At 31.2% G+C, this 26,022-nt stretch overlaps 1 protein-coding gene across 5 annotated transcripts; it reads left to right on the top strand.

Moving 5' to 3' along the window:
* Positions 1-973: 973 nt before the first annotated feature.
* LOC140052677 (stress-activated protein kinase JNK-like) lies at positions 974-25,712 on the top strand. 5 transcript variants are annotated; one of them, XM_072098354.1, is made up of 12 exons: positions 974-1,048; positions 7,318-7,559; positions 13,638-13,816; positions 14,938-15,067; positions 15,624-15,821; positions 16,081-16,246; positions 16,613-16,684; positions 16,802-16,990; positions 19,009-19,133; positions 20,913-20,976; positions 21,329-21,394; positions 22,418-25,712. In XM_072098354.1, the coding sequence occupies exons 2-12, from the start codon at positions 7,557-7,559 to the stop codon at positions 22,498-22,500; spliced, it is 1,275 nt and encodes a 424-aa protein (XP_071954455.1). In that variant the 5' UTR covers positions 974-1,048; positions 7,318-7,556; the 3' UTR covers positions 22,501-25,712. The 5 variants fall into 5 exon arrangements, with proteins under 5 accessions (XP_071954455.1, XP_071954454.1, XP_071954456.1 ...); XM_072098353.1 differs by lacking the exon at positions 19,009-19,133 and adding an exon at positions 18,837-18,961; XM_072098355.1 differs by lacking the exon at positions 19,009-19,133 and adding an exon at positions 18,837-18,961 and having other exon boundaries at positions 7,318-7,564.
* The last annotated feature ends 310 nt before the right edge of the window (positions 25,713-26,022 follow it).

Below are 26,022 nucleotides of genomic sequence, written 5' to 3'. Positions count from 1 at the left end.
TGTTTCAAGTACTCTAAGTAGCTTGGGTTCGAATCTTCTTTTTGGAAAAATACTTTTGTTTTTCTTTTATTTTAAAAGAGAGATATCTATATATGGTTAGGACATCTGCATATCAAGCAGGCGGTCCGGTTGGGGCGACTTTTTCTCATTCTCACAGATTTCCTCATCTTTATCATTTCAAATTAATTAATTAAATTTCAGTAAATCACCGGGCGGTTTAGAATTAATGTTCATTGCCTGATGTGTTTATATATATTAATTTAGGAAATTTGTATACTATTTTTGCGATTCCTACCTTCATATCTCTCGCTATCTACTTTAAAGGATGCCTCTTGCCAACGCAGATGTTTAGGCTGGTTGCTGTCTGGGGTGCGGAACTAACCCCCGACCAGTCTCCACCCCTTGAGACTGAACTAGGTCACCGGAAATAGAAATTTGCATGATTTTGTTGAAATGTGAAACAAAATATATAATACTGGCCACAACTTTCAGCTCCACCATGATTGGGGTTGAGTTAAACATTTGGAAAAATAGAGCTGATAGGTCCCTGGAAATTGTATTTATTATAATTTGAAATATGGAAATAAAGATAAACAATACAGTTCGAACTATTTCATTATATATTTTTATATTATATTATAATTTATATTATAATAATATTGATGTTTAGAGGTCATCAAACTTATTAGACGACTTCTGGTTAAGAAGGAAATTAAATAAATTATATTCAGAAAATTAATTTTTTAAGCGAATCCTTTCTTGATGTTGAAACTATGAAAATTATAACACAATTTTGCTATTGATGATATGATAATAATGATAAATATTGTTGAAATATGATGTCATAGTCAATTGACTTTCTATTGACTATGATGATGTGAATGATGATCAAAAATATTGTGTTCACGCCCTCTATCTTTCACTTTACGAACAAAATTTTGCTGACGTCTTTTCTTCTGTGTAATTTTCGTCAATGGGGAATACCGCTGTACTGTACGAAAACGAATGGATTATTAGATGTTAATTTGACAATGTTAAAGTGTTTAGCGTGAGTTTTTAATCATTTTTTTGCAAAATATATAAATCTGTGATTAAGAATGTTGTAAAAATAAATTGTATATTGCTGTGATTTTATTATTTTCAAGGGTGTATGTTGTATAATTTAGGCCCACCGGCCGCGGACTCATCTTGATTTAATCGGTTCGGGGCGCGTCAGGCGGTGGTGGTGCAAGTGAAAGTTGCATAGGTAGGCTGCATTGAATGAGTGAATGAATATTTTGATTCAATCCATTACTTGTCTGAGAATCATGCGTACCTCCTGCACAATAATATGCGCTACCATGTGATCTGTGGGCGTAGACATTGCCTTCTTGTTGTGGATCCTTCTGACTGTCCATTGTCACCCGCCAATCAATAAATACTCATTATAATATATAAACATGTTATAGTATGTAAATAGAAAAGTCTTTTATTACTAATAATAATAAAATAAACGATAACTAATTTTTTCTTTGTGTACTTTACCATTTTATCGAATATTTTAGAGAATTATGTTGCTGTGTTGCATGTGTCATGGGCTGATGACTGAGGAGTCCAGGAGTCCCCTTTTTTTTATAACACGACATTGTAAATAATGACGTTTTTAATACTAATAATAAAATGAACTGTAACTAATTTTTCCTTTGTGTACTAAAGATCAAAACTGTATGAGTTTATATTTCAGGGAATATTAGTAGAATATAAATATTTTGGCACACATGGCATGTCATACATATTCAACAATGCTTACAATCTGGCGGTCGAAATGCATAATTGCCCTTGGTGACGTGCCATGAATTTGGTCATTCCATAAACCGGCGGCCGAACTGATCAGACACCTCCTTATTTAACCAAGGTCCCTCTAGGGCTACATGTTGAATGTTATACAATATTGTAAGGAAGTATAAGGCCTGGGGTTATGGTCCCAAAATCCCCTTACAGTACATAGCCACCCCTTGTTACCTCACACACTGCATTCCTTACCTCTCGATAATATTTATATAAATAAAAGTATTAAATAGACTGTTATCTGGGTCACAGTCTAATTATGGAGGAGGAATAAATTAAATATTCTAGATTTAAATTGATTAGTTTTCACATTCAATGTTTTGTCTAAGATTACAATTCTGGAAATTACTTCTTAACTTGAACAGTATTTAATCAAAGAATAATGAATTGAGCTGTTTTTTCAATACTAACTCTGGTCAAATTATTGGGTTTATGAATATTAAATATTAAAATGTTCAAACAGTGCATATTACATATTTGTTTTTGAATATGATTTGATGAAATTATATTATAATAAAACAGAATATTATTTTTTTGAATTTATTTTAATACTGAATATTAAAAAAATACAGATTAAAAATAAGTATGAGGATGCCGTCATACATGGTTTAGTAATCATTGGTCACTGGTTTTTATGGTGGCCAGTATAAATATGTTGACTGAATTGAATTTTCTACAAAATAAATGAATATTTTTGACCAATAAAAAATATACGGAAATTTCTTTTACAGTCCAGAGGCTGTAAAGTGTAAAAATATACAGTAGATCAGATATAAATATTATTTTATTGCATTTTACAGGTACAGTATACATTTGCTTGATAACATATTGATTTTGTGATGACATCATCAATTGAAAGTGCATATGTCAGCCATTGAACAGTTCTGATTGGCTGAATCAATCTTTTTGAATAATCTATTTTTAGTTATGACTTCATGGCAGGGACATCCCTTTAATGGGAAGTTAATCTCTGATGATATTCTATAATGTACAATATAAGTAATATTTTATGTTTTATAGCAGTTAATGGAATATTAGTCATCGTAGTCTATTACTGTACATGTGATGTCAAATGCTTTAGATAGATGGTTAATTAAATTAATTTTGAAAACTACTGTATACGTACAGACCGTCACTAGCATTACATAAAATGTATTTACCCAACTGTGTACACGACTTCATTAAGTTATTTTACCATAGAGAAGAGTATTATTAAATGATGAATCTTGCTACATTACTCAAGAGTGCTCATCATGAAATATTTAAAATGATAGTAATAGTATCGATAAAGTAAATGTCAGTAAATTTTTCAAGATGAGTAGAGTGTCCAGTACAAGGGTTCATTATCTAAAAATACAGAAACCAAAAGTGAAATCAAAAGCAAGAAAGAAAATGTTCTCTATAGATCTATAAATTGTTGGAACTCTTTGCCAAAAAATGTGATTGAATCTCAAAATTTAAACCAATTTAAAACTGCACTAAAAAAGCACTGGTCTAAACCACCCGTTAAAGTACAGCCTATATAAGAAGAATATGTTCTGGTCACAAGGGGCACAGAAGCAATACTGCTTTAAGTCTCAACATCCAGGTATTTATTTATTTATTCTTTCTTTTGACTGGATTGCATTTTCAGTAACGCAGTACTGCTTTCCAAAATGGTCCAGTTATACGTTTAAAAGTAAATAAACATATATAAATACATAGTAGGCCTAATTTAAAAGATATACAGAACAGTTAAAAACAAATCAAAATAAAAAATGTAGGATCCAGTTTTAGATAATCAAGATGACGAATGTAAAAAATATTAATTTAATATTCATTATTTGATTTTAAAAATTTAACTATATAAGACTGATGAAAATGGTATACATTGAGAATAGAAAGTATAAAAATAATAGTGCCAAATACATTGAAGAAAATGTAAGCTTAAGTTCATCCTATGTATTTAGAATGAACTTATAGGCTGCCTGATTAATGATAATACAACTTACTGTATATTGACATACATAATTATTGGACGTTACATGACAAACCTTACTGACTCACTAACGCTTTATATAGAATATATTTTCTTGTTACAAAAGAATTCCATAGGTGTTATTCATAAGCTAGAAGCCCAGACGAGTTTACTTCTTTTATTGACATTGTTTTTTAGCGTACAGGATAGGTTGGGTATCCTTCGCTAATTGGATAACAAGTCGTTAATTAACTGTGGGAAAAGGGGCTTCCGACCTGTCAAATTTCATAATCATTTTATACTGTAGCTCAGTGTCGGGCAAATATTTTCATGATTGGAAAAATTGTTCATGGATAGACGACGTATGACTGTGGTGTATACATAAACGTTGCATCGTTGTCAAAGTAGAAGCCTACTGATCTGAATGGTCATCTCGAGGAACTACTTAATTTTGCTGATTGAAACTCTCGTTTGGAATGGCAATGAGATCAGTTTGATATGGGAATTTGTTCAGTGATGGAGTACAGGTCACGTTAGTTTACATGGTAAAAACAATTATTCATACTGTTATGTAGTACTGTAGTACTTGCAGTAATATCATTAGCCAAGGTGCTGTAGTTGTAAATGTATTTTTTCTACTGTAATTACTGATCGACCATTTACAGTAATTATAATATTTTTTTTTTTTAGTATTCTTTTGAAAATTATGAATACTGTATTGAAATTGGTATAGGTAAATGGTAAATACAGGGTTAATTTATATTTAATTATTGTTACTATAATATTTAAATTTACAGTAATTGTAATAATTATTATTTTTACAGTACTGTAGAACTCCTCTTTTCGGACAACTCAATAAACAAATGAGGAATGCTTTAGACTACGGCCAATCCCTACAGGAGACATCCCTACATTTTGTCTTCCCTTCTTCTACAGTAACTGTAATGTTACTTTATAAATTGCATCATGTACTCAGTTACAGTAAAGCTGGGTTCCCACTAACGTAACGCAAGGACGTAAACGCAACGCAAGCGTTTTAACCAATGGCAAGCGAAGTTATAGACAGTTAGCAATCACAAGCGAATAAGACATCCCTTGTGATTGGTCAATTCACTTGCGTTGCGTTACGTCCTTGCGTTGCGTCGCTAGTGGGAACCACGCTTTAGTAAAGACTTGTAATAATAATAATAATATATAGAACTACTGCTGTATAAATACACATACAGTACCTCTCAATTCTATCAATATACAGTATTCATCATAATATGCTGATCATGCTTTTTAGGAGCCATTGTGTAATTTAAAATCAATAGTTGTACAGTGCATTGACTTTGACCTTTGAACCTGATAATGATCACTTTTTCCAGGAACTGTTTGTTGTTGTAGGTACATAGCATTAGTCTTTGATTAAGTCCATCTGCAATTGCACCATTTATACTACAGTAGTTTCTATAATCTGTCCATTAAACTCAACTTGGATAATAATTAATACCTACTGTTTTATAGGACATAGTGTAGAGCTATATTTTTATACAAAGTTCCCAGCTAGATAAACTAGTGTACAAACAGCAATATCTGTCAATTCTCATTAAATCATAACTGGAAAAAATCCTAATGATGATACATTTATTTTAAAATATGAAATAAAAGCTAGATATTTTACTTTATTTCAGTACAGTAGACACATATTAAATATTCAACTATTATTACAAATAGAAAAATGCCTGCTACAAATAATGTTAAATGTGTGAAAATAGGATGACATTGAATGAATAGCAATATTGAGAATTGAAATTTAAGAGCCAGCTAGTGAGTTTAATTTCCAGTTATGTAATGTGTCTGTATTTTAATTATGTAGCATTCCATATCGTAACCATAATGGGCATTTTAGAAATTATTGTTATGAATTGGGAGATATAGGGTCTGTGTACACTATACAGAGGGTGTACTGTACATAAACAGTACTAATTGTATGCTGTACAGTATGACTAAATTAACTAATGTTATAATTTAGTAAAGAATATACACTATATTGTTTTTGGTTATTGAACTACGTCCAATGTTTCAGTAATCTTTAAAATTTAGCACATTTTTTATAATAGATCAATCCTGTGCAGCCAGTAGCCCCAGCAAGATTAGGAGCCATCTGAAAAATAAGAGAATTAAGCATCATATACAACATTTTTACAAGAATATGACTGAGCCTTCAAATATTTCATCAACATCATTATTATTTTTATGATTCATAATTGTTGAACAATGAATTTGTTTAATTATCATAAACTCTGTTTACAAGGCTACCACAGCTGATAAATGTTGCGCGATAACATGTTTAAAATATTGTGAATTTTACAATAGAATTTAAAATGAATAACAATTTTGAGGTAACTACAGTATAAATTGTTTAGTCACCCTATTATTTGAACCCTGTGATTGGTCAGTGGTTTTGTATAAATTATTACGCACACTATACTGCTACAGTGAGACAAACAAAGGCAAGGCCATTGACCTACTGTAGCTATTTAAATTGATGATTTGAAACCAATATTCTAATTTCCAATTCAAAAGGTTTGTTCTTGCATATATTTTTGTTATTGGCAATTAATTTGTTTTTGTGTATGTTTTAATTTATGACATATTATTATTAAATGGTTACAGTGTGGCTGGCAGGATAGGGTCATAATTGGGAAATCTCAAGCAGCAACCCCAAACTTGACATTACTTTTTCTTCAATTATTGTTTGTTGCCATTTCTTGATTAAAATTAAATTCTAAAGTAATATAAAATAAAATTGTCATAGTATAAATTGGTTTATAAATAAAGATGATTTGATAATATACAGTTAGGCCTAATATACTGTACCGATTTTATTTATAAATGTTTTAACTTTCTGTACAATTTTGTTGGAATGAATTTTAATTAGATACCTTCAGGTTTTAGTGTACCTACTGTACTTCATACATAAAGGCAAATTCAACAGGGTTTTTTCTGTACTGTTTGCTTCCTTAATTCTGTATGCAGGCATTGATTTTTGTCAATTTTAAATGTCATGTGAGGTGAATAGAATTACCGTAATTCATTCAGTATGTTATTACATTACATTTCACAAATAATTACTATTATCTTAAAAAAATGATTTTTATGTTGTTGCTGTAGTGTAAGTTTTAAAAAATGTAGTCATGTGGTGAAAAGAGCCCAGCATGCAATGCACAATAATGTGCGTTGTTTAACTCGTGCATCATTGTAACAGTATTTTAGTCTCATGGCTACACATCCTGGATGTTTGCTCATGAATATACGTCTGTAACCTTTGACTCTAATGATCAAATAAGACAATAACATACTGTTGAAAATCTTATGTTGTAAAAACTTAAACTGATAAAATCAACTGGAAAAAATTTACGTACATTTTTTATGTTATTTCAATAATAATAAATAGCTTTTGAATTGAAGTTTATTTTCATACAGTAATTTCATTGTTAAACAAATATTACAACAAAACTAAATGTGTAATATTTGTTTACTTTTTTTAGATTATCATATGAAGTATTTTATTAAAGAAAGTAAAGCCGGCACTTTTATTCTGCTGGGAATTAAGCCTTTAAAACACCATACTAGCCACTTCGTGTCAGTACACACAGAGAGTCAAAGTTGACACTGACTAGAAGTTTTGAGTTGGGAAACCTGCTTTAGTGGATAAACCTAACTACCCAGTAGCCTACCACAACAGAGAGTGTCCAATAGCTGCCTGTCATTTTTCGTTCATCCGAATATGGTACGGTAAGTATGTGTTTGTTGTATGTGCCTGTGTTTGAGTCGTTTCGCTCGTAATGTCTCGTTGTCTGCTGGTACAACACTGATGAGGTATGCGCCACTTTGGCTAATCACTAATTAATCTTGTTGTAATAGTAGCCTAATATACAGCCTACTGTATAATTCTTACAATAAATCTAGCACATTTTTTGTGAAATTAAGCTTAAAGCAGAGTTACTGTTATATAATAGGTGTACATTAATGTTAGTCATTTTCTAAATTTGTTATTGCTTGTTTTTTAATGAACTGCTTAATTTTCATTAATGTTATTGTTAGTTTAGATTCATATACCATCTGTGTAGTAAGCCCATCCTATCCAGTACAATTACTGAGATGTGGGCATAAGTCCATTCTACAGTACTACAATACTGAGGTATGGTTATAAGCACATCCTAGTCCTACAGTACAATTTACCTGTTCTGGTGGTGTAGTAAGTTTTAAAGTACTTCATATTTGTCAATTTTAATATTACTGTTTCACTACATTTTTTTATAATTGAATAGGAAGTGTCTTTAATCTATAATAATATTGCTTTTGTAATGTTAATGATCAGTGACCTTTTGTTTTAGTTTTATCTGTCTTCCTTAATCTAAGCTAATCTTTCTACCAGGATACTAAACTTGCAGAGTAATAATAATATTATCATCAGGGCGAATTAATTTTGTTTCAAATTCATCGGTCTACAAATTATAAGTCATCTTTCACACACTACACTACTTTATAGTAATACAAACTAACCATTGAATTTGAAGTCAAATCTCAGTCAATTTTTTAAATTTTGTCAAATTCTCATTTTACACCATTTTATTTATTTATTTGGTAATGGTAGGTAGTGTTCAATATGTGGATAAAACTGAATATTCGAGTGAATGTTTTTTTATCTGATAAAGTCAACAATCATTAATTTGGACTGCATGAATGGTGTTCTGACAACACACACTCATTAATTCTAAGTAAGGTAGTGCTTGTCAGGTTAACACAAGTTATCTTATTTTAATCTTATTAATTCATTTCCAGGAGATAACATACTACACTGTATAAACATTATCAAATGTTGCATCCAAAAAATCTCAGGAAAATCTAGGGTTTTATTCAAATTTTTAAACCAATGTTTTACAATACATACTAAGGAGTGGACATGTTTGTATGCAAGCAAGCATGCTAGTTATAATATTAAATATTTGTACAGTAGTACTTTATTACACAATAGGAGTATTGTTTAATTTCTTCTAGAATTGACAGTAATTACATAAGTAAGCCTAAAGTCTAGCTGTATATTGGTGGCCAATTGTCTGTAGTCAGCTAGCATGAATCTGCTACCCACACATTCCATAAATCATCCTCACAACAGAGCTCAGGCTCATGCCTAGTTTTTTTTGCTACTTATTACATGACCTTTGACATTTCAGGGTGTTTCCTATCTAAGCTTAAGTCTAATTGCTTCCTATTATGGCGTTTAAAACCGTTATTATACTCTATATTATTACAGTAGCTTTAGTATTGTTTCACAGAGGAACTTTATACTGTGTTCCGTTAAAGGTGTTCTTTGTTAATAGAAGGTACACAAAGAATATGATTATGCTAATTGCTACAGAATGGGAAATTGAGTAGAGATTGCGTTCATAGATTAACATAGATATTCAAAATGAAAGTTCAAATCGGTGAAAAAAATGTATTTTTAAAGATACAGAAATTATCAATTGAACTTGCACTAGTTAAAAAAAAAAAATTGAATGTTTAAATTCCTTGGCGGTTATTAGGCAGGGAACCATTATTCATAACTGTTACAATTGCCTGGTTATACTAGTTTTCTATAGTAACGGTGTTCTATAGGACAATCATGCATGTCATAAAGTCTCTTTTGCACCTTGCACCTGTATAAACTGACCTCACCCAAAAGAGGATACCTGTACCTGCATTTATGAGAAGAAATTCAGTTTAGCATAGATAATTAATAAGTTAGCAATGTAAGCTTTAATTTATTATTATTAATAATATTATTATTGTTACTGTAAATAAACACCAGGTATAAAATAAAAATGTTGCATTAAAATTTAAATACTGTATTTTTTCTTTCATTTTGTATTTAACTTAAAAATAACTATAGAAAACCAGTTCTGCTGCATGAGTTTCATTTTAATATTACTGTAGAGTAAACACAGCCAATACAATTGTAAAGCTTGGATACAATTTAGAATATTGTGTAATAAGGATTAAACACTTTAGTTTACAATAAAATCTACTGTACCCTGAATAAGGAACCAGGAAGGAACTAATAAAAAACAGGTTTTGCCTGATCTTAAAATATGTCAAACACAGGGACATTGCATAGCTTTATCCTATGCTTTAAGTATTGACTGAACATATGTTTCAGTTTTGGGAGAATTTGTACAGAACAACTGAATATTGGTATTCAATTGTATCCGACCAGTTTGCCAAATTAATTCAAATTCGAATTAATTGATAATGGAAAATTGTTTAAAAAAGTATACAATAAAAAATTAATAATGTATTACAAAACTAAAGTTCAAATATTTAAAATGTTCTTGATTTTCAATAAAAACAGCGGCTAGGATTTATTTACAAAGGAGGTCATGAATACAAAGACGTCTTGACATCATGAACTTTAGTAACAATTAGGTCATCATTCATTAGGGAGAAAAACACCAAAGATAAACTTTAAGAATAGATCAAAGCGTACACTCACACAATGCACAACATTATCTCCTACTAATCTATACAAAGGAATCTTAAATTATGTATAGAAACAAATGCTTCACTGCACGTGTCGTCGATCGATCTATCCCACAGTGCTTTGCACATCATAACTTTGCTTAGCACTTGCTTATTGTAGCCAGACAGGAATATTATATTATCGTTTGCTAAATTTTGTACTTCAGATTTTTAGAAAGTATATTTGTAAGAGTATTTTACGTTTGTCTGATGGTGGTTGTTGACCTTTAACCTTCCATAACAATGTCTAATCATTTTTACAAGAAAGTGACTGTGAGTAGAAAATTCAAATAATTGCATGGTCATTGTTTTACAGTTAACGCAATAAAATTATAATCATAATGGTCAAGCAACGAGTGTTAATAGGTTGTACAGTAGGAAGACAATTCTGCTACAGTAGTTTCTGTAGTGTAGTGTACAGTACATAATATTGTGATTATATTATATTAATAATTATACAGTAGTAAACAAGTGTAAAGTATACTGAATTCATGAATGTATTTCAGACTTATTACTTTATTTAGGTATTCATTGTATCTCCTTACATTACTGTACAGTATATGCCCCTCCTCTTTTCTTTTGGATAAATTACCAAAGTGTGGAGAATAATTGTTGGTTAACTTTTGTAGGTGACATAAACACGTAGACCACTTATAAACAGCTATTGTTTAAAGCAAATAACTTCTGGAAAACCACTTTGGGGGATGCATGTTTACACAGAATTTTGGTAAAGAATAATTTTAGTTGATAGAGAGCTGTTGATAAGAGGCATGTACTTATTAATGTTTAAAAATAGAATTAGATTTTACAAACTATTAAAATAGTGTGAATTGTTTGATTGTTAAAGAATGAATTAGTATAATAGTAATAATTGAAGGTTGCCATAATAAATACTGTATCTATTGCAAACAGTCGGTATCATTTTTGTGTGAATCGCTCTAATTGTTACGAAATTACTGAGAACCTTTAAAAGCAGCTTTTATTAAAATACTTGGAAAGACATTATTTACAGTACATGTATGATATGAATGATCTTTTTACAGACTTGCCATATGGTATTATGAAATGCATTTAATAAAATAATATTACTAAAGAAGTATTAAATTGTGTAACTAATAGTTATTAATACAAGGGCATCATAATTACTGTAACCATAACATACAGGCTGACTCGTCCCATATTACTGGTGGTGATAAAATTTATTTTCTTGGATAAGGATTACTATAAATAATCGGTCCAGAGTACACAATTTGTACAGTAATGGTTTTATTAAAAGAAACAAAACAAGGTGAGTGATACGTCCTGGATAACTAGTTTAGGCAGCCCTTGTCATGTTCAGAGACTACCTGTAGTGGATACATGACCCTTTGGAGGAAGAGCATGTACTGGGTTGTAATTTAAACATCATGCAATGTTTCACCTAGGACCTTGCATTAAAATCTGAATACGCCTTAAAAATATAGTGTTGCCCAAAAGCTCTGCTGCTAACTTTTCTGGCTGTTTTACTTTATCGTTTTGGCTTTTTTTGTATCTCCATTGAGATCCAGCCACCGATACCTACAGCATTGTCATTTTGTATCTCCATTGAGATCCAGCCACCGATACCTACAGCATTGTCATTTTTTTTAGTAACTTGCCTTTTGATTTAAAAATGTAAATACAAATTTCTATATTATTTATAAATAAAATACAAATTTTCCAAAATGTATGTATTATTTCCTCAATTTGTTATTCAATGTACTTTGTTAAAGGAAATAAAATGTAATACAATAAAAAAAATCCCATCCCAAAAAAAAGAAAAAGTCCCATTTGCTATTTATGTATTAAGAATGCCAATTACTATACACCACCGAATACAATACTATTTACATAGTAATACTAATAGTATGACTGAGAGGTGTAGTATCAGCAGTACGTTCATTAACATACTACGAGTACGATACAGCTTTTGATATTTTTTTGGTAATTCATATTTATTTATATTTGCTTTTTGTGCATGGCTTTAATTTTTGGCAGAAGTTTAATTTTCATTTTGCATTTTTCAGTTGTTTTTGTCAATATTTAATGTTAATATTATACTTTACAGTAAGTTTCCTGTTAGTGTGCTTTTTATTTGATGTATTGATTTTATTCTAATTTGAATTAATATTTAGTTTTGATCACTGCTAATTAATATTATTTAAGATTTTTAATATTATTACAAACCAGCACCTTTAATTGTCATGACTTTATATTAATTAACCATTCATTTCTGAAGCATTTTGCTACAACTTGCCATGCACTGCAACTACCATAAATAATTATATTTAAATATTTGTATTTAATTGCATATCCTGTATCCTGCATCGATGTTGCGTTAGTTGCACAATCAGCCAGTTGTATTTTAACAATAAATAGTATTATTTTTTTGAACAACAAGTAGTCGGACATCCTGAAGGTTTCGCCTTGATTAGAAGGTTTCTGACAATCATGGTCTAGTATCAGGATTTTACTCCTTCAGATATTTCCTGTTACGGTTGTTTAATGTGTGAACACCTTAATTCTGCGTAACTTTCTTCAGAGTAGCTTCCCACGTAGCACAGGTTCACACAGTTTTTAATATCATTTTGCTTTCTTGACTAAACAGGTACTGGTAGCTTTTGTTAGATGGTAGCTAGTAGGCATTGTTATTGTAATGGTTCAAATCTCTCACTTCCAATCTGAACTGGGTCATAATTGTATTTGGTTTGAATCCTTTCCACCCAGATTAGCATTTCACGCATTATTAATCAGCTGATTATGATCATGTATCTAAATTTCTCCAGTATCATAGGAAAATTCTGTTATACAGCATCACATGTGTTTCACATGTATTGCCTAGTATCATAGACCATAACCTAAGCCGTAACCCAACTATACATGATACAGACACCACATGTGGTACACATGAGCTCCTACTGTATATTATGGACTTTTGATATGATACTAGGCAATTGTATGTGGAAATACAGTACATTAATGAGAATTGCGTACTGTGAATGTGTACACAAACTGATTATTTGTTTTTAAAGATTTTCAATCTTTGTCTATACACCAATTTCTATATGTTAGATCATAATTGTTTAGTCCATTGCTTCGAAATAATTGATGTGAAAAGCTCCTACTATTCTGGAAAATAGTACATAAACAAAATTTTGAAATTATTAAACTACTTTTGATATGCAATTTTGAAAAACATTAATACTGTATTATGTTAATACTAACAGGGAGCTGTTTAAAAATTCCTGGATCTGCCCATTACAACTGTTATGATTTTTTATTCTTACAGCAGTCTTTTCTAGGACGCAAAAAGATGAGTGGTGGAAGTGGCACTGATAGCAGCAGTAGTAGCACTAAAAATCATGTTAATGGTATGTACAAAATCACAATTGGTGACACCACGTTCCATGTATTAAAGAGATACCAGAATTTGAAAAGTATTGGATCAGGAGCTCAGGGTCATGTCTGGTAAGCCATACATATTTTAATGTTATTTTCTTCGTCGCAATCACAGTATGTTTTGCTCGATTTTCTTTGATTTGTTTTTTCCTGTTTCATTTTTATACCTAGAGAGTTTTTTACTGATGATCAACCCATAGTAATCCTACACTCATGCTTAGCATTTGGTACTCCTCTGTTATTTTTCTCCAATTATTAAAATGTTATAATAATAATGGCATTAGTTTTCTAACCCAGTAAATATTACACAAGTGGTACTGTATTAAAAAAACATTATGTGATTTTAGACTATATTTAATCATAACTTGGAGGTATTATACTTCCATGCTGATGTATTTTAAAGAGTCCCTGCCCTGTACACATGACCTGGCTGTTGTCTAGTTACAGTAGATCTCTAGTTGTATTATGTACCTCTGTGGTTTACGCCTAAAGTATCCCATTTTGTTTTTTAACTTAAAAATTAGAGCACTATCATTGCCATAAGTGTAAAAATAAAGAATTAGATTAGTATTCATTAGGTATGTTAAGGAAATTGGGATATACCAGAGAAACTTTGATTCCTGACCATGAAAGAACTTAAAAACCGCAAACCAACAAATCCACAAGATAATACTGAACATTGATTTTAGAATGTAGATTTGCAATCTCATGTTAATAACCAAGAATATGGATTTAGCTTTAAAGCTACGCTGTATGCTTTATGAGATAATGTCTGCAAGCCAATGTCTACATTGGTAATTACCCAATGATTGGTAAACTGTTTCTAAAGCCATCATCAAAGAAAATTTCTAAATGCCTCCTCAATTTGTAAGAATGTTTGTGTGCATTCAGAAATCAGCATAACTCAAAACAGAAAAGCATTTTTTTTGTGTGTGTGTGAGAGAGAAAGATACACAATAGCAAACTACTGTATGTGTGTATGACTGTATTACTGTCATTTATAACACCATTACTACTTTAGTTGAGATAAACATTGTAATAAATACGTACCTAAACGATCTTGTTTATAAGTAATGATGGTGTTTATGTTTTTTTTTTTCAGTGCTGCCTACAATACAATACAATACAAAATTCAAATGTAGACACTAACAAAATTAGTAAAGAAGTCTCTTTATATGTTTTTATTTCAGCGCTGCCTACGATACAATATCAAATCAAAATGTAGCCATTAAAAAATTGAGTCGTCCATTCCAGAATGTGACGCATGCTAAGAGAGCTTACCGGGAATTCAAACTTATGAAGCTGTGCAATCACAAGAACGTAAGTAAAAGCAGTTTCTAGATATTGATGCATGCACATTATTGTACAAGAAATATTTGTTGTCTATTTTTGCCCATTGTGAGTATAATAGAGAGAAAGTGAACCACGGAGACGTCGATACATTTTGGCGAGTTAGCAAAAGCGGATCTTTGCTATGGTTTTGTATGCGGTGAAGTTAAAAAAAATGTACATAAGATAAGAGCAGTTTGACAATTTGACAATTTTTACAATGTTTCCTGGAGGCAAATCTAAACACATTTTATTTAATTTTGTATTACTTGAAAATCAGCATCTTTTGTACCTAGCATAGGGGCCTAGACTAGCAAGTAAACGAAACTGTGTGTTGGCCAAAATCTGTTCACCATTTCTATCTATTACTGTATGTATATGTGTTAATTTGTTGAAATAAATACGATAGGTGACAAGTTTTTGAGGGTTTAAAACAGATTTTAGCAGCAGACAATTTTTGCCATAGATGCTGAGATTCATAGTCAGCAAGCTACAATACACAAGTTGCAGTGCTTTAATGCCGGGTATTATTATGTTTCATTGTTAGATCATTGGACTGCTCAATGTGTTCAGTCCTCAGAAGACATTTGATGAGTTCACGGATGTCTACTTAGTGATGGAGTTGATGGACGCCAGCCTGGTAATGGTCATTCAAATGGATCTTGACCATGAACGTATGTCCTACCTCTTGTATCAGATACTTTGTGGAATTAAACATCTACATTCAGCCGGTATTATACATCGGGTAAGTAGACATTTTTATCTTGTGTTTCAGATAATTTACTGTATATTATTCTTACATTATATTCCAAAATTAATATGATTGATTAATTGTATTAAGGTATATAATTTTGAGAAAATTACCGTAATTGTTCGATTAAACGTCCTGCTTTGAATAAACGCCTCCCTCGAATAAACACCCCCATTGTCTCAAATAAACATGGTAATTCTTGTTGACATATTTAATAGGGTTAGCGTTTATTTTGTTTATTTTATACTTTTAGGACCTGAAGCCCAGTAATATAGTAGTTAAATCAGATTGTACATTGAAAATCCTGGACTTTGGTCTGGCAAGAACTGCCGGTACAAGCTTCATGATGACACCTTATGTAGTTACTAGGTACTACCGGGCACCTGAAGTTATTCTTGGTATGGGATATAAAGAAAACGGTGAGTTTTAACATGGGAGTTATTTCTTTTATTTTATTGTGTATAACACATCTAAAAGCGAGATGTGCCCAAATATAGTAGTGATATGACGTCATCGTGCCCATATATAGGCACATCACAATTATTTTGTTGCATAAAGTTAAATTCATACAGGATTTAAGTGGAGTTTTAGCCGTGTGTCCCCGACAAGAACCCCTATTTTGCATTTAATTTTTTTAAAGTGTATGTATCATATGTATGATAAATAAAACTTTTCTCTTTTTGTATCATAACTTAGGCTATTGTCTGTTTATCCAGATAACTGGCACTCATAGACACTATTGTTGGTTTGTGTAATAAACAACTTGTTGGTATATTTATTTTCAGTTGATCTGTGGTCTGTTGGTTGTATATTTGGAGAAATGATTAGGGGAGCAGTCTTATTTCCAGGAACAGATCGTATCCTTCTTTTCTATGAGACAACTTAATTCATCTTTTACGGTGTTATTATTTCACTTCAATAAATAATACGAAAATAAATGAATACATGTATTCCTTTAACTATAATTTGTTTAGATATTGATCAATGGAATAAAATTATAGAATTATTAGGTACACCGTCGCAACAGTTTATGAAACGGTTACAACCAACGGTGCGTAACTATGTAGAAAATCGACCACGTTATGCTGGACACATGTTTGATGTTCTCTTCCCTGATGAACTCTTTCCAGAAGACAGCACATCGGAGCCTAACAAACTGACAGGTAAGGTGAAGGGGTTACTAACATTTTATTGTTTATTTTCAATAAACAACCCATCATGTGAATCTCTTCATTTAGAATTCTGCTCATACTGTACTGCTGTTTTGAGAACATTTCAATTTGACCTTATATGCCCTCCATATGTATATTTATATATATAGGTGGGATATGTGTAATAAATATCAACAGGGATGTGTTTATAACTGAAGTACAATACTATTGTTATAAACGTTACCTTCAAAGTCATAAATTTATTTTGTTGTCACAGAAATTAGCTTTATCATCATCTTCCCCAAATATCCTTATTATCGTTGTCACCATCCTCTTCCATCATTCTCATTATTATCACCATATTATTGGCAATATTTATCATATTAATAATTCATGTATCTATCTAACATAAGACTGTTGTGGCATATTAAAATTAAATATCGCGTACAAAATGATATGAATTGAATATTACAATACATGTATACTAATCAAGTTCTGATTGAAAACACACCTTATTTTTTTCAATCAAATGGACAATAGAGGGCAGCAGATAAGAAAGAATATTTACATATTTTTACATGAGTGCATTGTGATGAAATTAGAATTTATCAATCGTAATAAAAAAAACTGATGGTAAAAGTTTCATTGTTCATTTTTATACAAACAGTTTCTTCAGAAGTTCATTGTTCTGATGAGTTTATTGAAATGAATTTCTAAATTCATTTATTACTACTGCACAAACAAGATGAACAATTTAATCGCAATCGGTGCATTCTGCTATATATTTTTGTTTACAAGCAAATGTTGATTTGATTTTATTTACATGTGCCATGCTTTCTTTATGAACATTTTAGTTTATTTACAAACATTAACATTCCCAAAATCCTCATGCACTGCTAATATTTTAAGCATTAGGCCTACAAAATTATTATAGTGGTATTTAGTGCTATTATGGCTATACTAAAAATATTAATTTTGCATTCCATATTATAAAATATTATTTATTTCATTTTTACATTGGTAAATATATTTTGCAAAGTATATACTGTATTCATTTTTTTTGTTAGAAATTTACATTATAAACGCACTTTTTATTTTAGTTCTTTATTTTAAAGCTGAAAAAAAACTTGCTAAAGACCAAACGACACAGACTAGTAAAAATAAATACTTAAACAATAAAATAATTTTAATAATTCTATATCTCTATAAAACCATAATTATATATAATTGTCTGTTCCATTTTGTAGTAGAACCAAGCTCTAATTTTTGTTTTATTGGTCCAAATTTTAGAATACCAAAATTTGTAATGTAATTTTAAATCAAAATTTAGTTTTACAAAATCTTCCAATAAATTTGTATACAAAAAAATGAAGTGCAAACTTCCAATGTTTAATTTTAAGTTTTGGAGTTTATATATGCCTAGAAGGGACTATTTAAGGTGGCATAAAATTTGATAAAAAGTTAGACCCTGCCTTTCAACCTAATTACCTGCCTAATTAATATAATATTCTGGTTCTATAATACTTCTTGATATTTTAATTATACTTTGCAGTGTCTAGACTATAAAAGAAATAGATAACAAATAAATATTTATGCAAACCAATTAAATCAGCATTGTAACTAGCCACCTGATCAAATATGGTGTTGTCGCTGAAGCTATCACAATGCTAGGTTTGTGAGCATGAGCATACAATGGATACGCTCTATTGATTTTGTAGTCATGAAGTATAATTAAAAGTATCCTTCTCTTGGTGTCACTTTACTTATGGTGATTTTATTTCTTTACGCTTAATCACATTCTGCTTTGCTTTTGCATGGTGGCTTACATAGTATTCTCCTCTGCACTTTTATTTTACAGCAAAACAAGCAAGAGATCTCCTATGTAAAATGCTGGTTGTGGACCCTAATCAGCGAATCTCAGTAGATGAGTCACTAAAACACCCCTATATCAATGTATGGTACGATCCAAGTGAAGTTGAAGGGGTAAGAACATTGCATGCAATGGCCTTTTTTTGTGTGTTATTTTTCAGCTAATCACGTGCGTGATCTGCTCAGTCAAATGCTTGTGATAGATCCAGAACTACGCATATCAGTGGATGATGCACTACAGCATCCCTATATCAATATTTGGTACGATAAGGCTGAAGTGGAAGGGGTAAGAATTTAATATATACAGAGTGTTAAGAATTTAGTATGGCATTAGAATTTGTTATATGGTAAGAATATATTATATGTTGAGTAAAAATTTAGTATGGTAGAACTTTAGTGTATGGGGTAAGAATTGAATAATATATAGATATTTGCCAAAGGCAAAAACAAGCACGAATATGCAATACTCAGGGTACAGCGAAAGAAGCTGTAATGACGTCATAAGGCCGGATGTAACGTCACATACACATCAATAACCGCGCTACCAAATACGGCTATACGGTACCATCTTCGAGACGTGATATGGCTGCATCCGGTTTGAAATTTAAAAATCCGGCTCTATAGCTTTGAGGACATGTCCCTGTAGTATATTCATGCTAAATCTGAGCTCAATACTACAACGAATAAGGGAGGAGTAGTACTTTACAAATCGCACTTTTCGTTCAATAGTGTCCGGATGGAAGAAGAAGAGGAAAAGATGAGAGAGTCCTAGACTCAGGTACCCCGAGTAATAAAACCAGGTATACTCTATATCATATTACGTATACAGTATATTTCACCATAAAGTTAAAGAAAAATAGGTTTCGCCAGGGCTCGAACCGGGACCTTCTGCGTGTTAAGCAGACTTGACAACCACTACACTACGAAACCTCTTACACTGAAAATGTGGGTTACAGAAAGTTTTTTAATCCATTTAAATTACAAATAAATATGGTAATAAGCACAAAGCAAAATAAACATGTGTAAAAGTGATAATTACCGATTACACAAAATAAGTATTTAAAAAAATAATTAAAATATGATATACTGTGTATAATTATCATATTGCGTATACAGTACTTTTCACCATAAAGTTTAAAAAAAAAGGTTTCGTCCGGGCTCGAACCAGGTACCTTCTGCGTGTTAAGCAAACGTGATAACCACTACGCCAAGAAGCCGCATATAACTACATAACGCTGTGGTGTGTGTCACACATTGTGGCTTCTTAATTAAACAAATTAATTAACAAAAAAGCACGAATGTGCGATACTCCGGGTACAGCAAATGAAGCTGTAATGACGTCAAAAGACGGGATGTGACGTCATATACACATCAATAACATACCAAATACGGCTATATGGTACCATCTTCGAGACGTCATATGGCTGCATCCGGTTTGAAATTGAAAAATCCGGCTCTATAGATTTGAGGACATGTCCCTGTAGTATATTCAGGCCAAATCCCAGCTCAATACTACAACTAATAAGGGAGGAGTAGTACTTTAAAAATCGCACTTTTTACTCAATAGTGTCCAGATGGAGGAGAAAATGAGTAAGTCCTAGACTCGGGCACCCCGAGTAAAATGGAGGAGGGATGAAGGAATTTACTATCCAAAAGCAAGAGCTGAGCATGCTCAGTAACCAAAAGAAAATATCTATAAAACTAGAACAACAAATAATCAATCACCCCCAGCGCAATATAAAGATAAGAATGAAACTTGAGCCTAAGGTATAGAAATGAAACAGAATATTTTCCAACCAATATGGAGTGTTTGGCTATAGTGGCTTATAGCTAAGTATATTTGTAGTTTTAATCTCCAATTAATGAGTAAGAAAAATTATTCATGAAATGAGAAACAATGAGAAGCCAATATCTTTTACATTTTTAGAAGTAGACTAAGTACATAAATGATAAGGACTACCGTTGGTTATACTTCAACTAAAGACAAACTACTAAAATTCAACCATCAACGTTAGTCTTCATTCATCTTCATTCATCTTATGTGATATTAATTCTCCCTTCACAGCCTGCACCTATTCCGTATGATCATTCTATAGATGAGAAAGAATTAACAGTTGAGCAATGGAAAGGTAATTTATATAATTTACATTATAAGTAAATTATTACATTTACACACAACCTGTCCTATTGGTATATAAGTACTCTAGGCATTGTTTTCTGTTCTGATGATGAGAATAGTTTCTCTAAAAACATGTAAAGAAATTTTAGGGCAGTTTGCCCATTTATCAAATGTCTCACAATCAAGATTTTGGTGGAATCGTACATAATTTATAATATACATAAGTAATAATATATATATTAAATTGATATAACAGTTAATTAAAGATGTATGAAATGCATAAGTATTCTGTATAGTTGTTTCACATTAGGATTCGATTGCATTTTTGGACTAGTTTTAATCTTCTGTGTTGTTTTTTTCAGATTACATTTTTAATGAAGTGATGAATTACAACAAAGTTCAAAATGGAACACCAGAAAATGTTCAAGGTAACATTTGAGAATAATACTATAATATTATGATGATACCCGTTGGCAAGCATACTCCAAGTTGCCATTGCAAAAAAGTGTCATCTGCCAGGGTTAATAAGTGAAAAGTTATTCTGAATTGGGATCTGGATCATGTGAAAGATACATTAAACCGGCAGCTTATATGTAATGCATAGAGAGAGATTTGGAGGATGGAAACATGGATACGCAGGTGTATAAGCTTAGTTCGCCTAGTGGAAAATTGGCTTTAGGTTCCTTGCAAAAATGTGCGCTCCATAGGAATTCATGCAAGGCAAAATGGTCTAAAACATGCTCTAATTTAGTATAAAAAATTTTGTTTGTTTAATGAATTTTAAGCATCAATAGGTTTTAAACATAGTAACTTAAGCTCTGTCTACACTATCAAACTTTCTGTGACAAAAAAATATGTGGACGCGATGATTTCATATCACTACTATATTTGGGCACATCACACTTTTTTTGTCAAACTAGTTTGATAGTGTAGACAGAGCTTGAGATTATATCACACAAACTAACTAGGTCTGGGTCATATTCATTCCTATACACTCACTAAGTGTGTTAATAAATGAGAAAATATTCTCCAAAGGCTTGGTGATTACAGAAAGAAATTATCAAATTAATTCCCTAATGTTACCATTTGCTATCTATTTGCTCTTGGCTTTTAAACTAATTACACACTTAATTGATTTTAAAATTGGGTTAACATTTTTTTTAGGATATAACTTAACATATATTAGTGCTTGTTAGAACTTATAAACTATTGAAAATATTAACTAACTTTGCCAATAAATTTAGGTTACTTTTAACTAAGCTAGAAATTAGAACTATATGCCTGCATTTTCACTAAACGTTTTACGTAGAATATATGTGATTCAACATTTGTCTCCTAAAGTCTTTCCTTTTAATCTCTACATATCAAACATATCAATAACATCTTTTATCTTCTTCAACAACTTTCTCTTTGCATTTAATAATTTTGCATATATTTTTTTGTCTCCACAGCAATGGATCACAGTGGGGCTGTTGGTAGCAGTGCATCTGGCATATCCCATGCTGCTTCATCTGGTCCATCTTCTGGAAGATAGTGTTTGTTGACGAAGGAGCTTGAAAAGGCTCACCAAAATGAAGATTCGAACATTGAATCTAAACTGGAGTATTGTATTGTGGGAGGAATGCCACGTTAAATTTCAAACCACTGAGGGGTTTTCCCTTGTGGGTCTTGCAGACTGTCAGTAGCTCTCTTTCGGTCCGATAGATGTGTACGATGAATGCGAATATTGTTGAAGAAAATGCTAGGCTCTGTGAAGAAAGTGAATGTTTGGAAGCGATTCACTGTACAATGTATAAATCCTCTCTGTCAATTAAGTATACTAGTTTACTAATTTTGTCAGCATACACATGGACATGTTCATCAAAACAATTAAATAAGTAATTTCTCCTTGTGGTGTACTGTTATAGACATACTTGGATATTATATAAATACTCAATTTTACTGAAGAAGATTTGTTGGTGTGCAACAAGGCAATAGTGGATTTTAGACATTCTCAATCAGATGAATGTATGCTAGATGACTGAAACTCATACAACTATTCAAACATATGCTGTTGATAATATATAGTAACAGTTAAAATAACTATAACTGGATCCTAGAATTTCGTCTTATTGGACACAATGCAAGTTTATAAAATAGCTTGCATAAATATCTAAAATTTTTATTAGTGTCGGATTATGTGGACTTGAAAATGCTTAAAACAGGAGTATTAACCTATTCCGAAATCCATTGCCACTGCAGTTTAGTATGCATATCTTGTAAATCAATTATGAATAAATGTGTTGGTTTAATGGTATTTTCCCTATCACCTAGTTCTTGATAACATGTTTACAGTGTAACCCCTGTCATATAAACCACTTTTCCCCCCTTGATATTTTCAATATTGATCACTGTATATATTGTATACAATTTCACAAATAAGTAAAAATTGTTTTATGAAGACCTTTATCTATTGTTAACATTGGCTTATTAAAGTAACAATTTGTTTATGTCTTATAAAAATTAATTTCTAGACATTGATATAGTTCTATAAAAAATGAACAATTTCTTCCAAAATTTAAATAAAGAACAGTGTAATATAAATGCCTTTGGAACCTACTGAACGTCCCTCTTAGAGTTACTGTAAAATAATGCATTGTTGATACAGTCATCTCTCCCAATACCGAACATCTTTTGACTTTGATTTTCCAGAAATTCTTTCAATGTTAAAAAGATTTTGGGACCTCTAGATAAATTTAGTTTTGGGAGTTTCCGGTTTTCAAAGTATTTGGAGAGTAGACTTTATTTGAACGTTTACGATTGAATAGTTTCACCATGTGTGACTGTGCCTAATGATCAGCACTGCTTGATGGGCACTCTGTAATGGTGCCATGGTAAAATGACCTAATTGTTCAGGGAGAAAGTATTTATAAAATAATAATACTTTAATATTAATTAATATAGTTGATATATCCAAAGATATCTTGAGGGGCTTCAGGAGACATCATTCATGTTAAGTGTTGGTCATATAGAAATCTTTGTGATTTAGGAATATAAATTCAGTACCTGCTAGGATGTATATCCCATCATATTTAAGTAGTGTGTACATATACCACCATCAAATGTTCACACTAAAGTTGTTAACAAGAGTAATTTCTAGATATGCACCATTTCTGAAAAAAAGATGACATTTTTTTTATATTTTGATTTAAAAACAAATTTGCAATGTGTGCAGTGTTGTGGCAATGAAACGGGAGGAATAAATTAGAGATTTATAGACACTATACAATGAGGATAATACAGTTAGATTATGTATGCATTTTAAACACTCATATTGTTCCTTTTACTTATCAACAAGGACATATTTGTTAGGTCAAGACTTTCAATAATGCATTATCAATTGTTTGACATTATTTAAAACAATTATTACATTTAATGATGACTCCAAATAATGCAAGTAGGGTAGTATTAGTGGCACAATTTAAGACACCCTCAGATATATTAAGTCTACACCCAAAAAAGTAGTAGTACTCTATAGGTACATTGTGTTCCTCTGGCATCCAACCCTTATGTTGGATACAAGAGGTTTAAAAATATTCCTATTCTGTACGCTAATTTCAAATGGCATATAATGCCTTAATGTATTCAATGTGGGGTATCAAGAGATAACAATCACAAAATATGATTCTCTTACTAGTGACATTTTTTAGTTTTAATTATTATGGGGCGGTGGTGGTATATTTTATTACAGGACAACCTGTATAAATCTTGTTGTAAACACTGACATTGCTTCATTTTTTTTACTTAACGTTCATCACAATAATGAACAAAAATATGTATTCAAAGGTTAACATATCAATGGTAATGTATTGGAATCACCCCCTCTATGTTAAACTATAGACATCAATGTTGTATGAATTTTGTTTGAATAAGATTGGTGTATACATTTTGGCATATATATTCCCAGTTATATTTCTTTATTAAAGAAAATAAGAGGTTTTTAACTTACCCTAATAGACAAATAATGCATTAATCTATGATGTGATACTCAGTACATGTAGAATACAAGTACAGTAGTCTATATTGGTATTTTAATGTCATTATCAACACCATGACGTAACAAGTAAACAATTACCATAAGAATGCATTTAAAGTGTCACTGTCTTGCATGGATTTAACTAACTATAATTGTTAATTCAATAACAAAAAAATAAAAGAAAAAGAAAAATCATTTTGATAATTATGAGATAAAATAGCAGATTGATACAATACTCTTCAAACCTTAATAGAGTAGGGGGGGGGGTGGGGTGGGGGGAAACGCAAGTGTCCCCTGAACAGGACATTGCCGTAATGTCCAAGCATATTGACCCTGAATAGGGATGTCCCAAATAATAGGTTCTACTTTATTGCAATCGGGTTGAAAGATGATAACTTAAATCATTTCATATTGTTAAAAAGTATTTTATTTTAGTTGGATTTTTGTTTACATTTTTATGGAGTGCATCTTCAAGACATTGTTACTGATGATGACTCCTTTTTTACCAGGATGCATTTAAAATGTGCATTAAAAAATATATTTGTTTTCTATTGTAAGCTAGTACATTGTTGTTAATGTGACATTTATCATGGTTGTTGTATTGTAATGCATCTAAAAAGAAAACAAAAAGATTGAATAAAACAAATAGGAAAAGATGTGTACAAACGGTTACTGTGGTATATTGTACAGTTTCCTTTTTCTTTGAATAAAGCTGGTGCATTCAAAATTAACTATTAATAATGTTTTTGTATTTTATGAAACCAGCACTTTGTTATTGAAAGGACATAAGAAATTGAGGAATAAGAATGTTACTGTTTTTCAACAAAATCCCTGTACTGTCAGTACTATTATTACAGGGATTATTTGAAAAATCACCCGATAGACTTTTTTGCCATATGAGCACATATATTGCCCCATTACATCTTATCGTGTCATAGGACCACTTTAGGTCAAGGAATAAAAAGATCAAAGTTCAGCAATTTTTTTTCAAAATCCCTTTACTATACCCAAAATATATTCTTTTAAAATTATGCACTAATA

This window comes from Antedon mediterranea, chromosome 6 (genome assembly GCF_964355755.1).
Source record: "Antedon mediterranea chromosome 6, ecAntMedi1.1, whole genome shotgun sequence".
NCBI classification, from domain to species: Eukaryota; Metazoa; Echinodermata; class Crinoidea; order Comatulida; family Antedonidae; genus Antedon; species Antedon mediterranea.
Note: the sequence above shows the minus strand (reverse complement) of the source record. Positions and strands in the feature narration are given on the sequence as shown.

Excerpts from the sequence above, each read along its gene's own strand:
- LOC140052677 (XM_072098354.1), top strand. Across the intron at positions 16,991-19,008 it reads GGAGCCTAACAAACTGACAG|CTAATCACGTGCGTGATCTG; the intron begins GTAAGGTGAAGG and ends GTTATTTTTCAG. Across the intron at positions 20,977-21,328 it reads AACAGTTGAGCAATGGAAAG|ATTACATTTTTAATGAAGTG; the intron begins GTAATTTATATA and ends TGTTTTTTTCAG.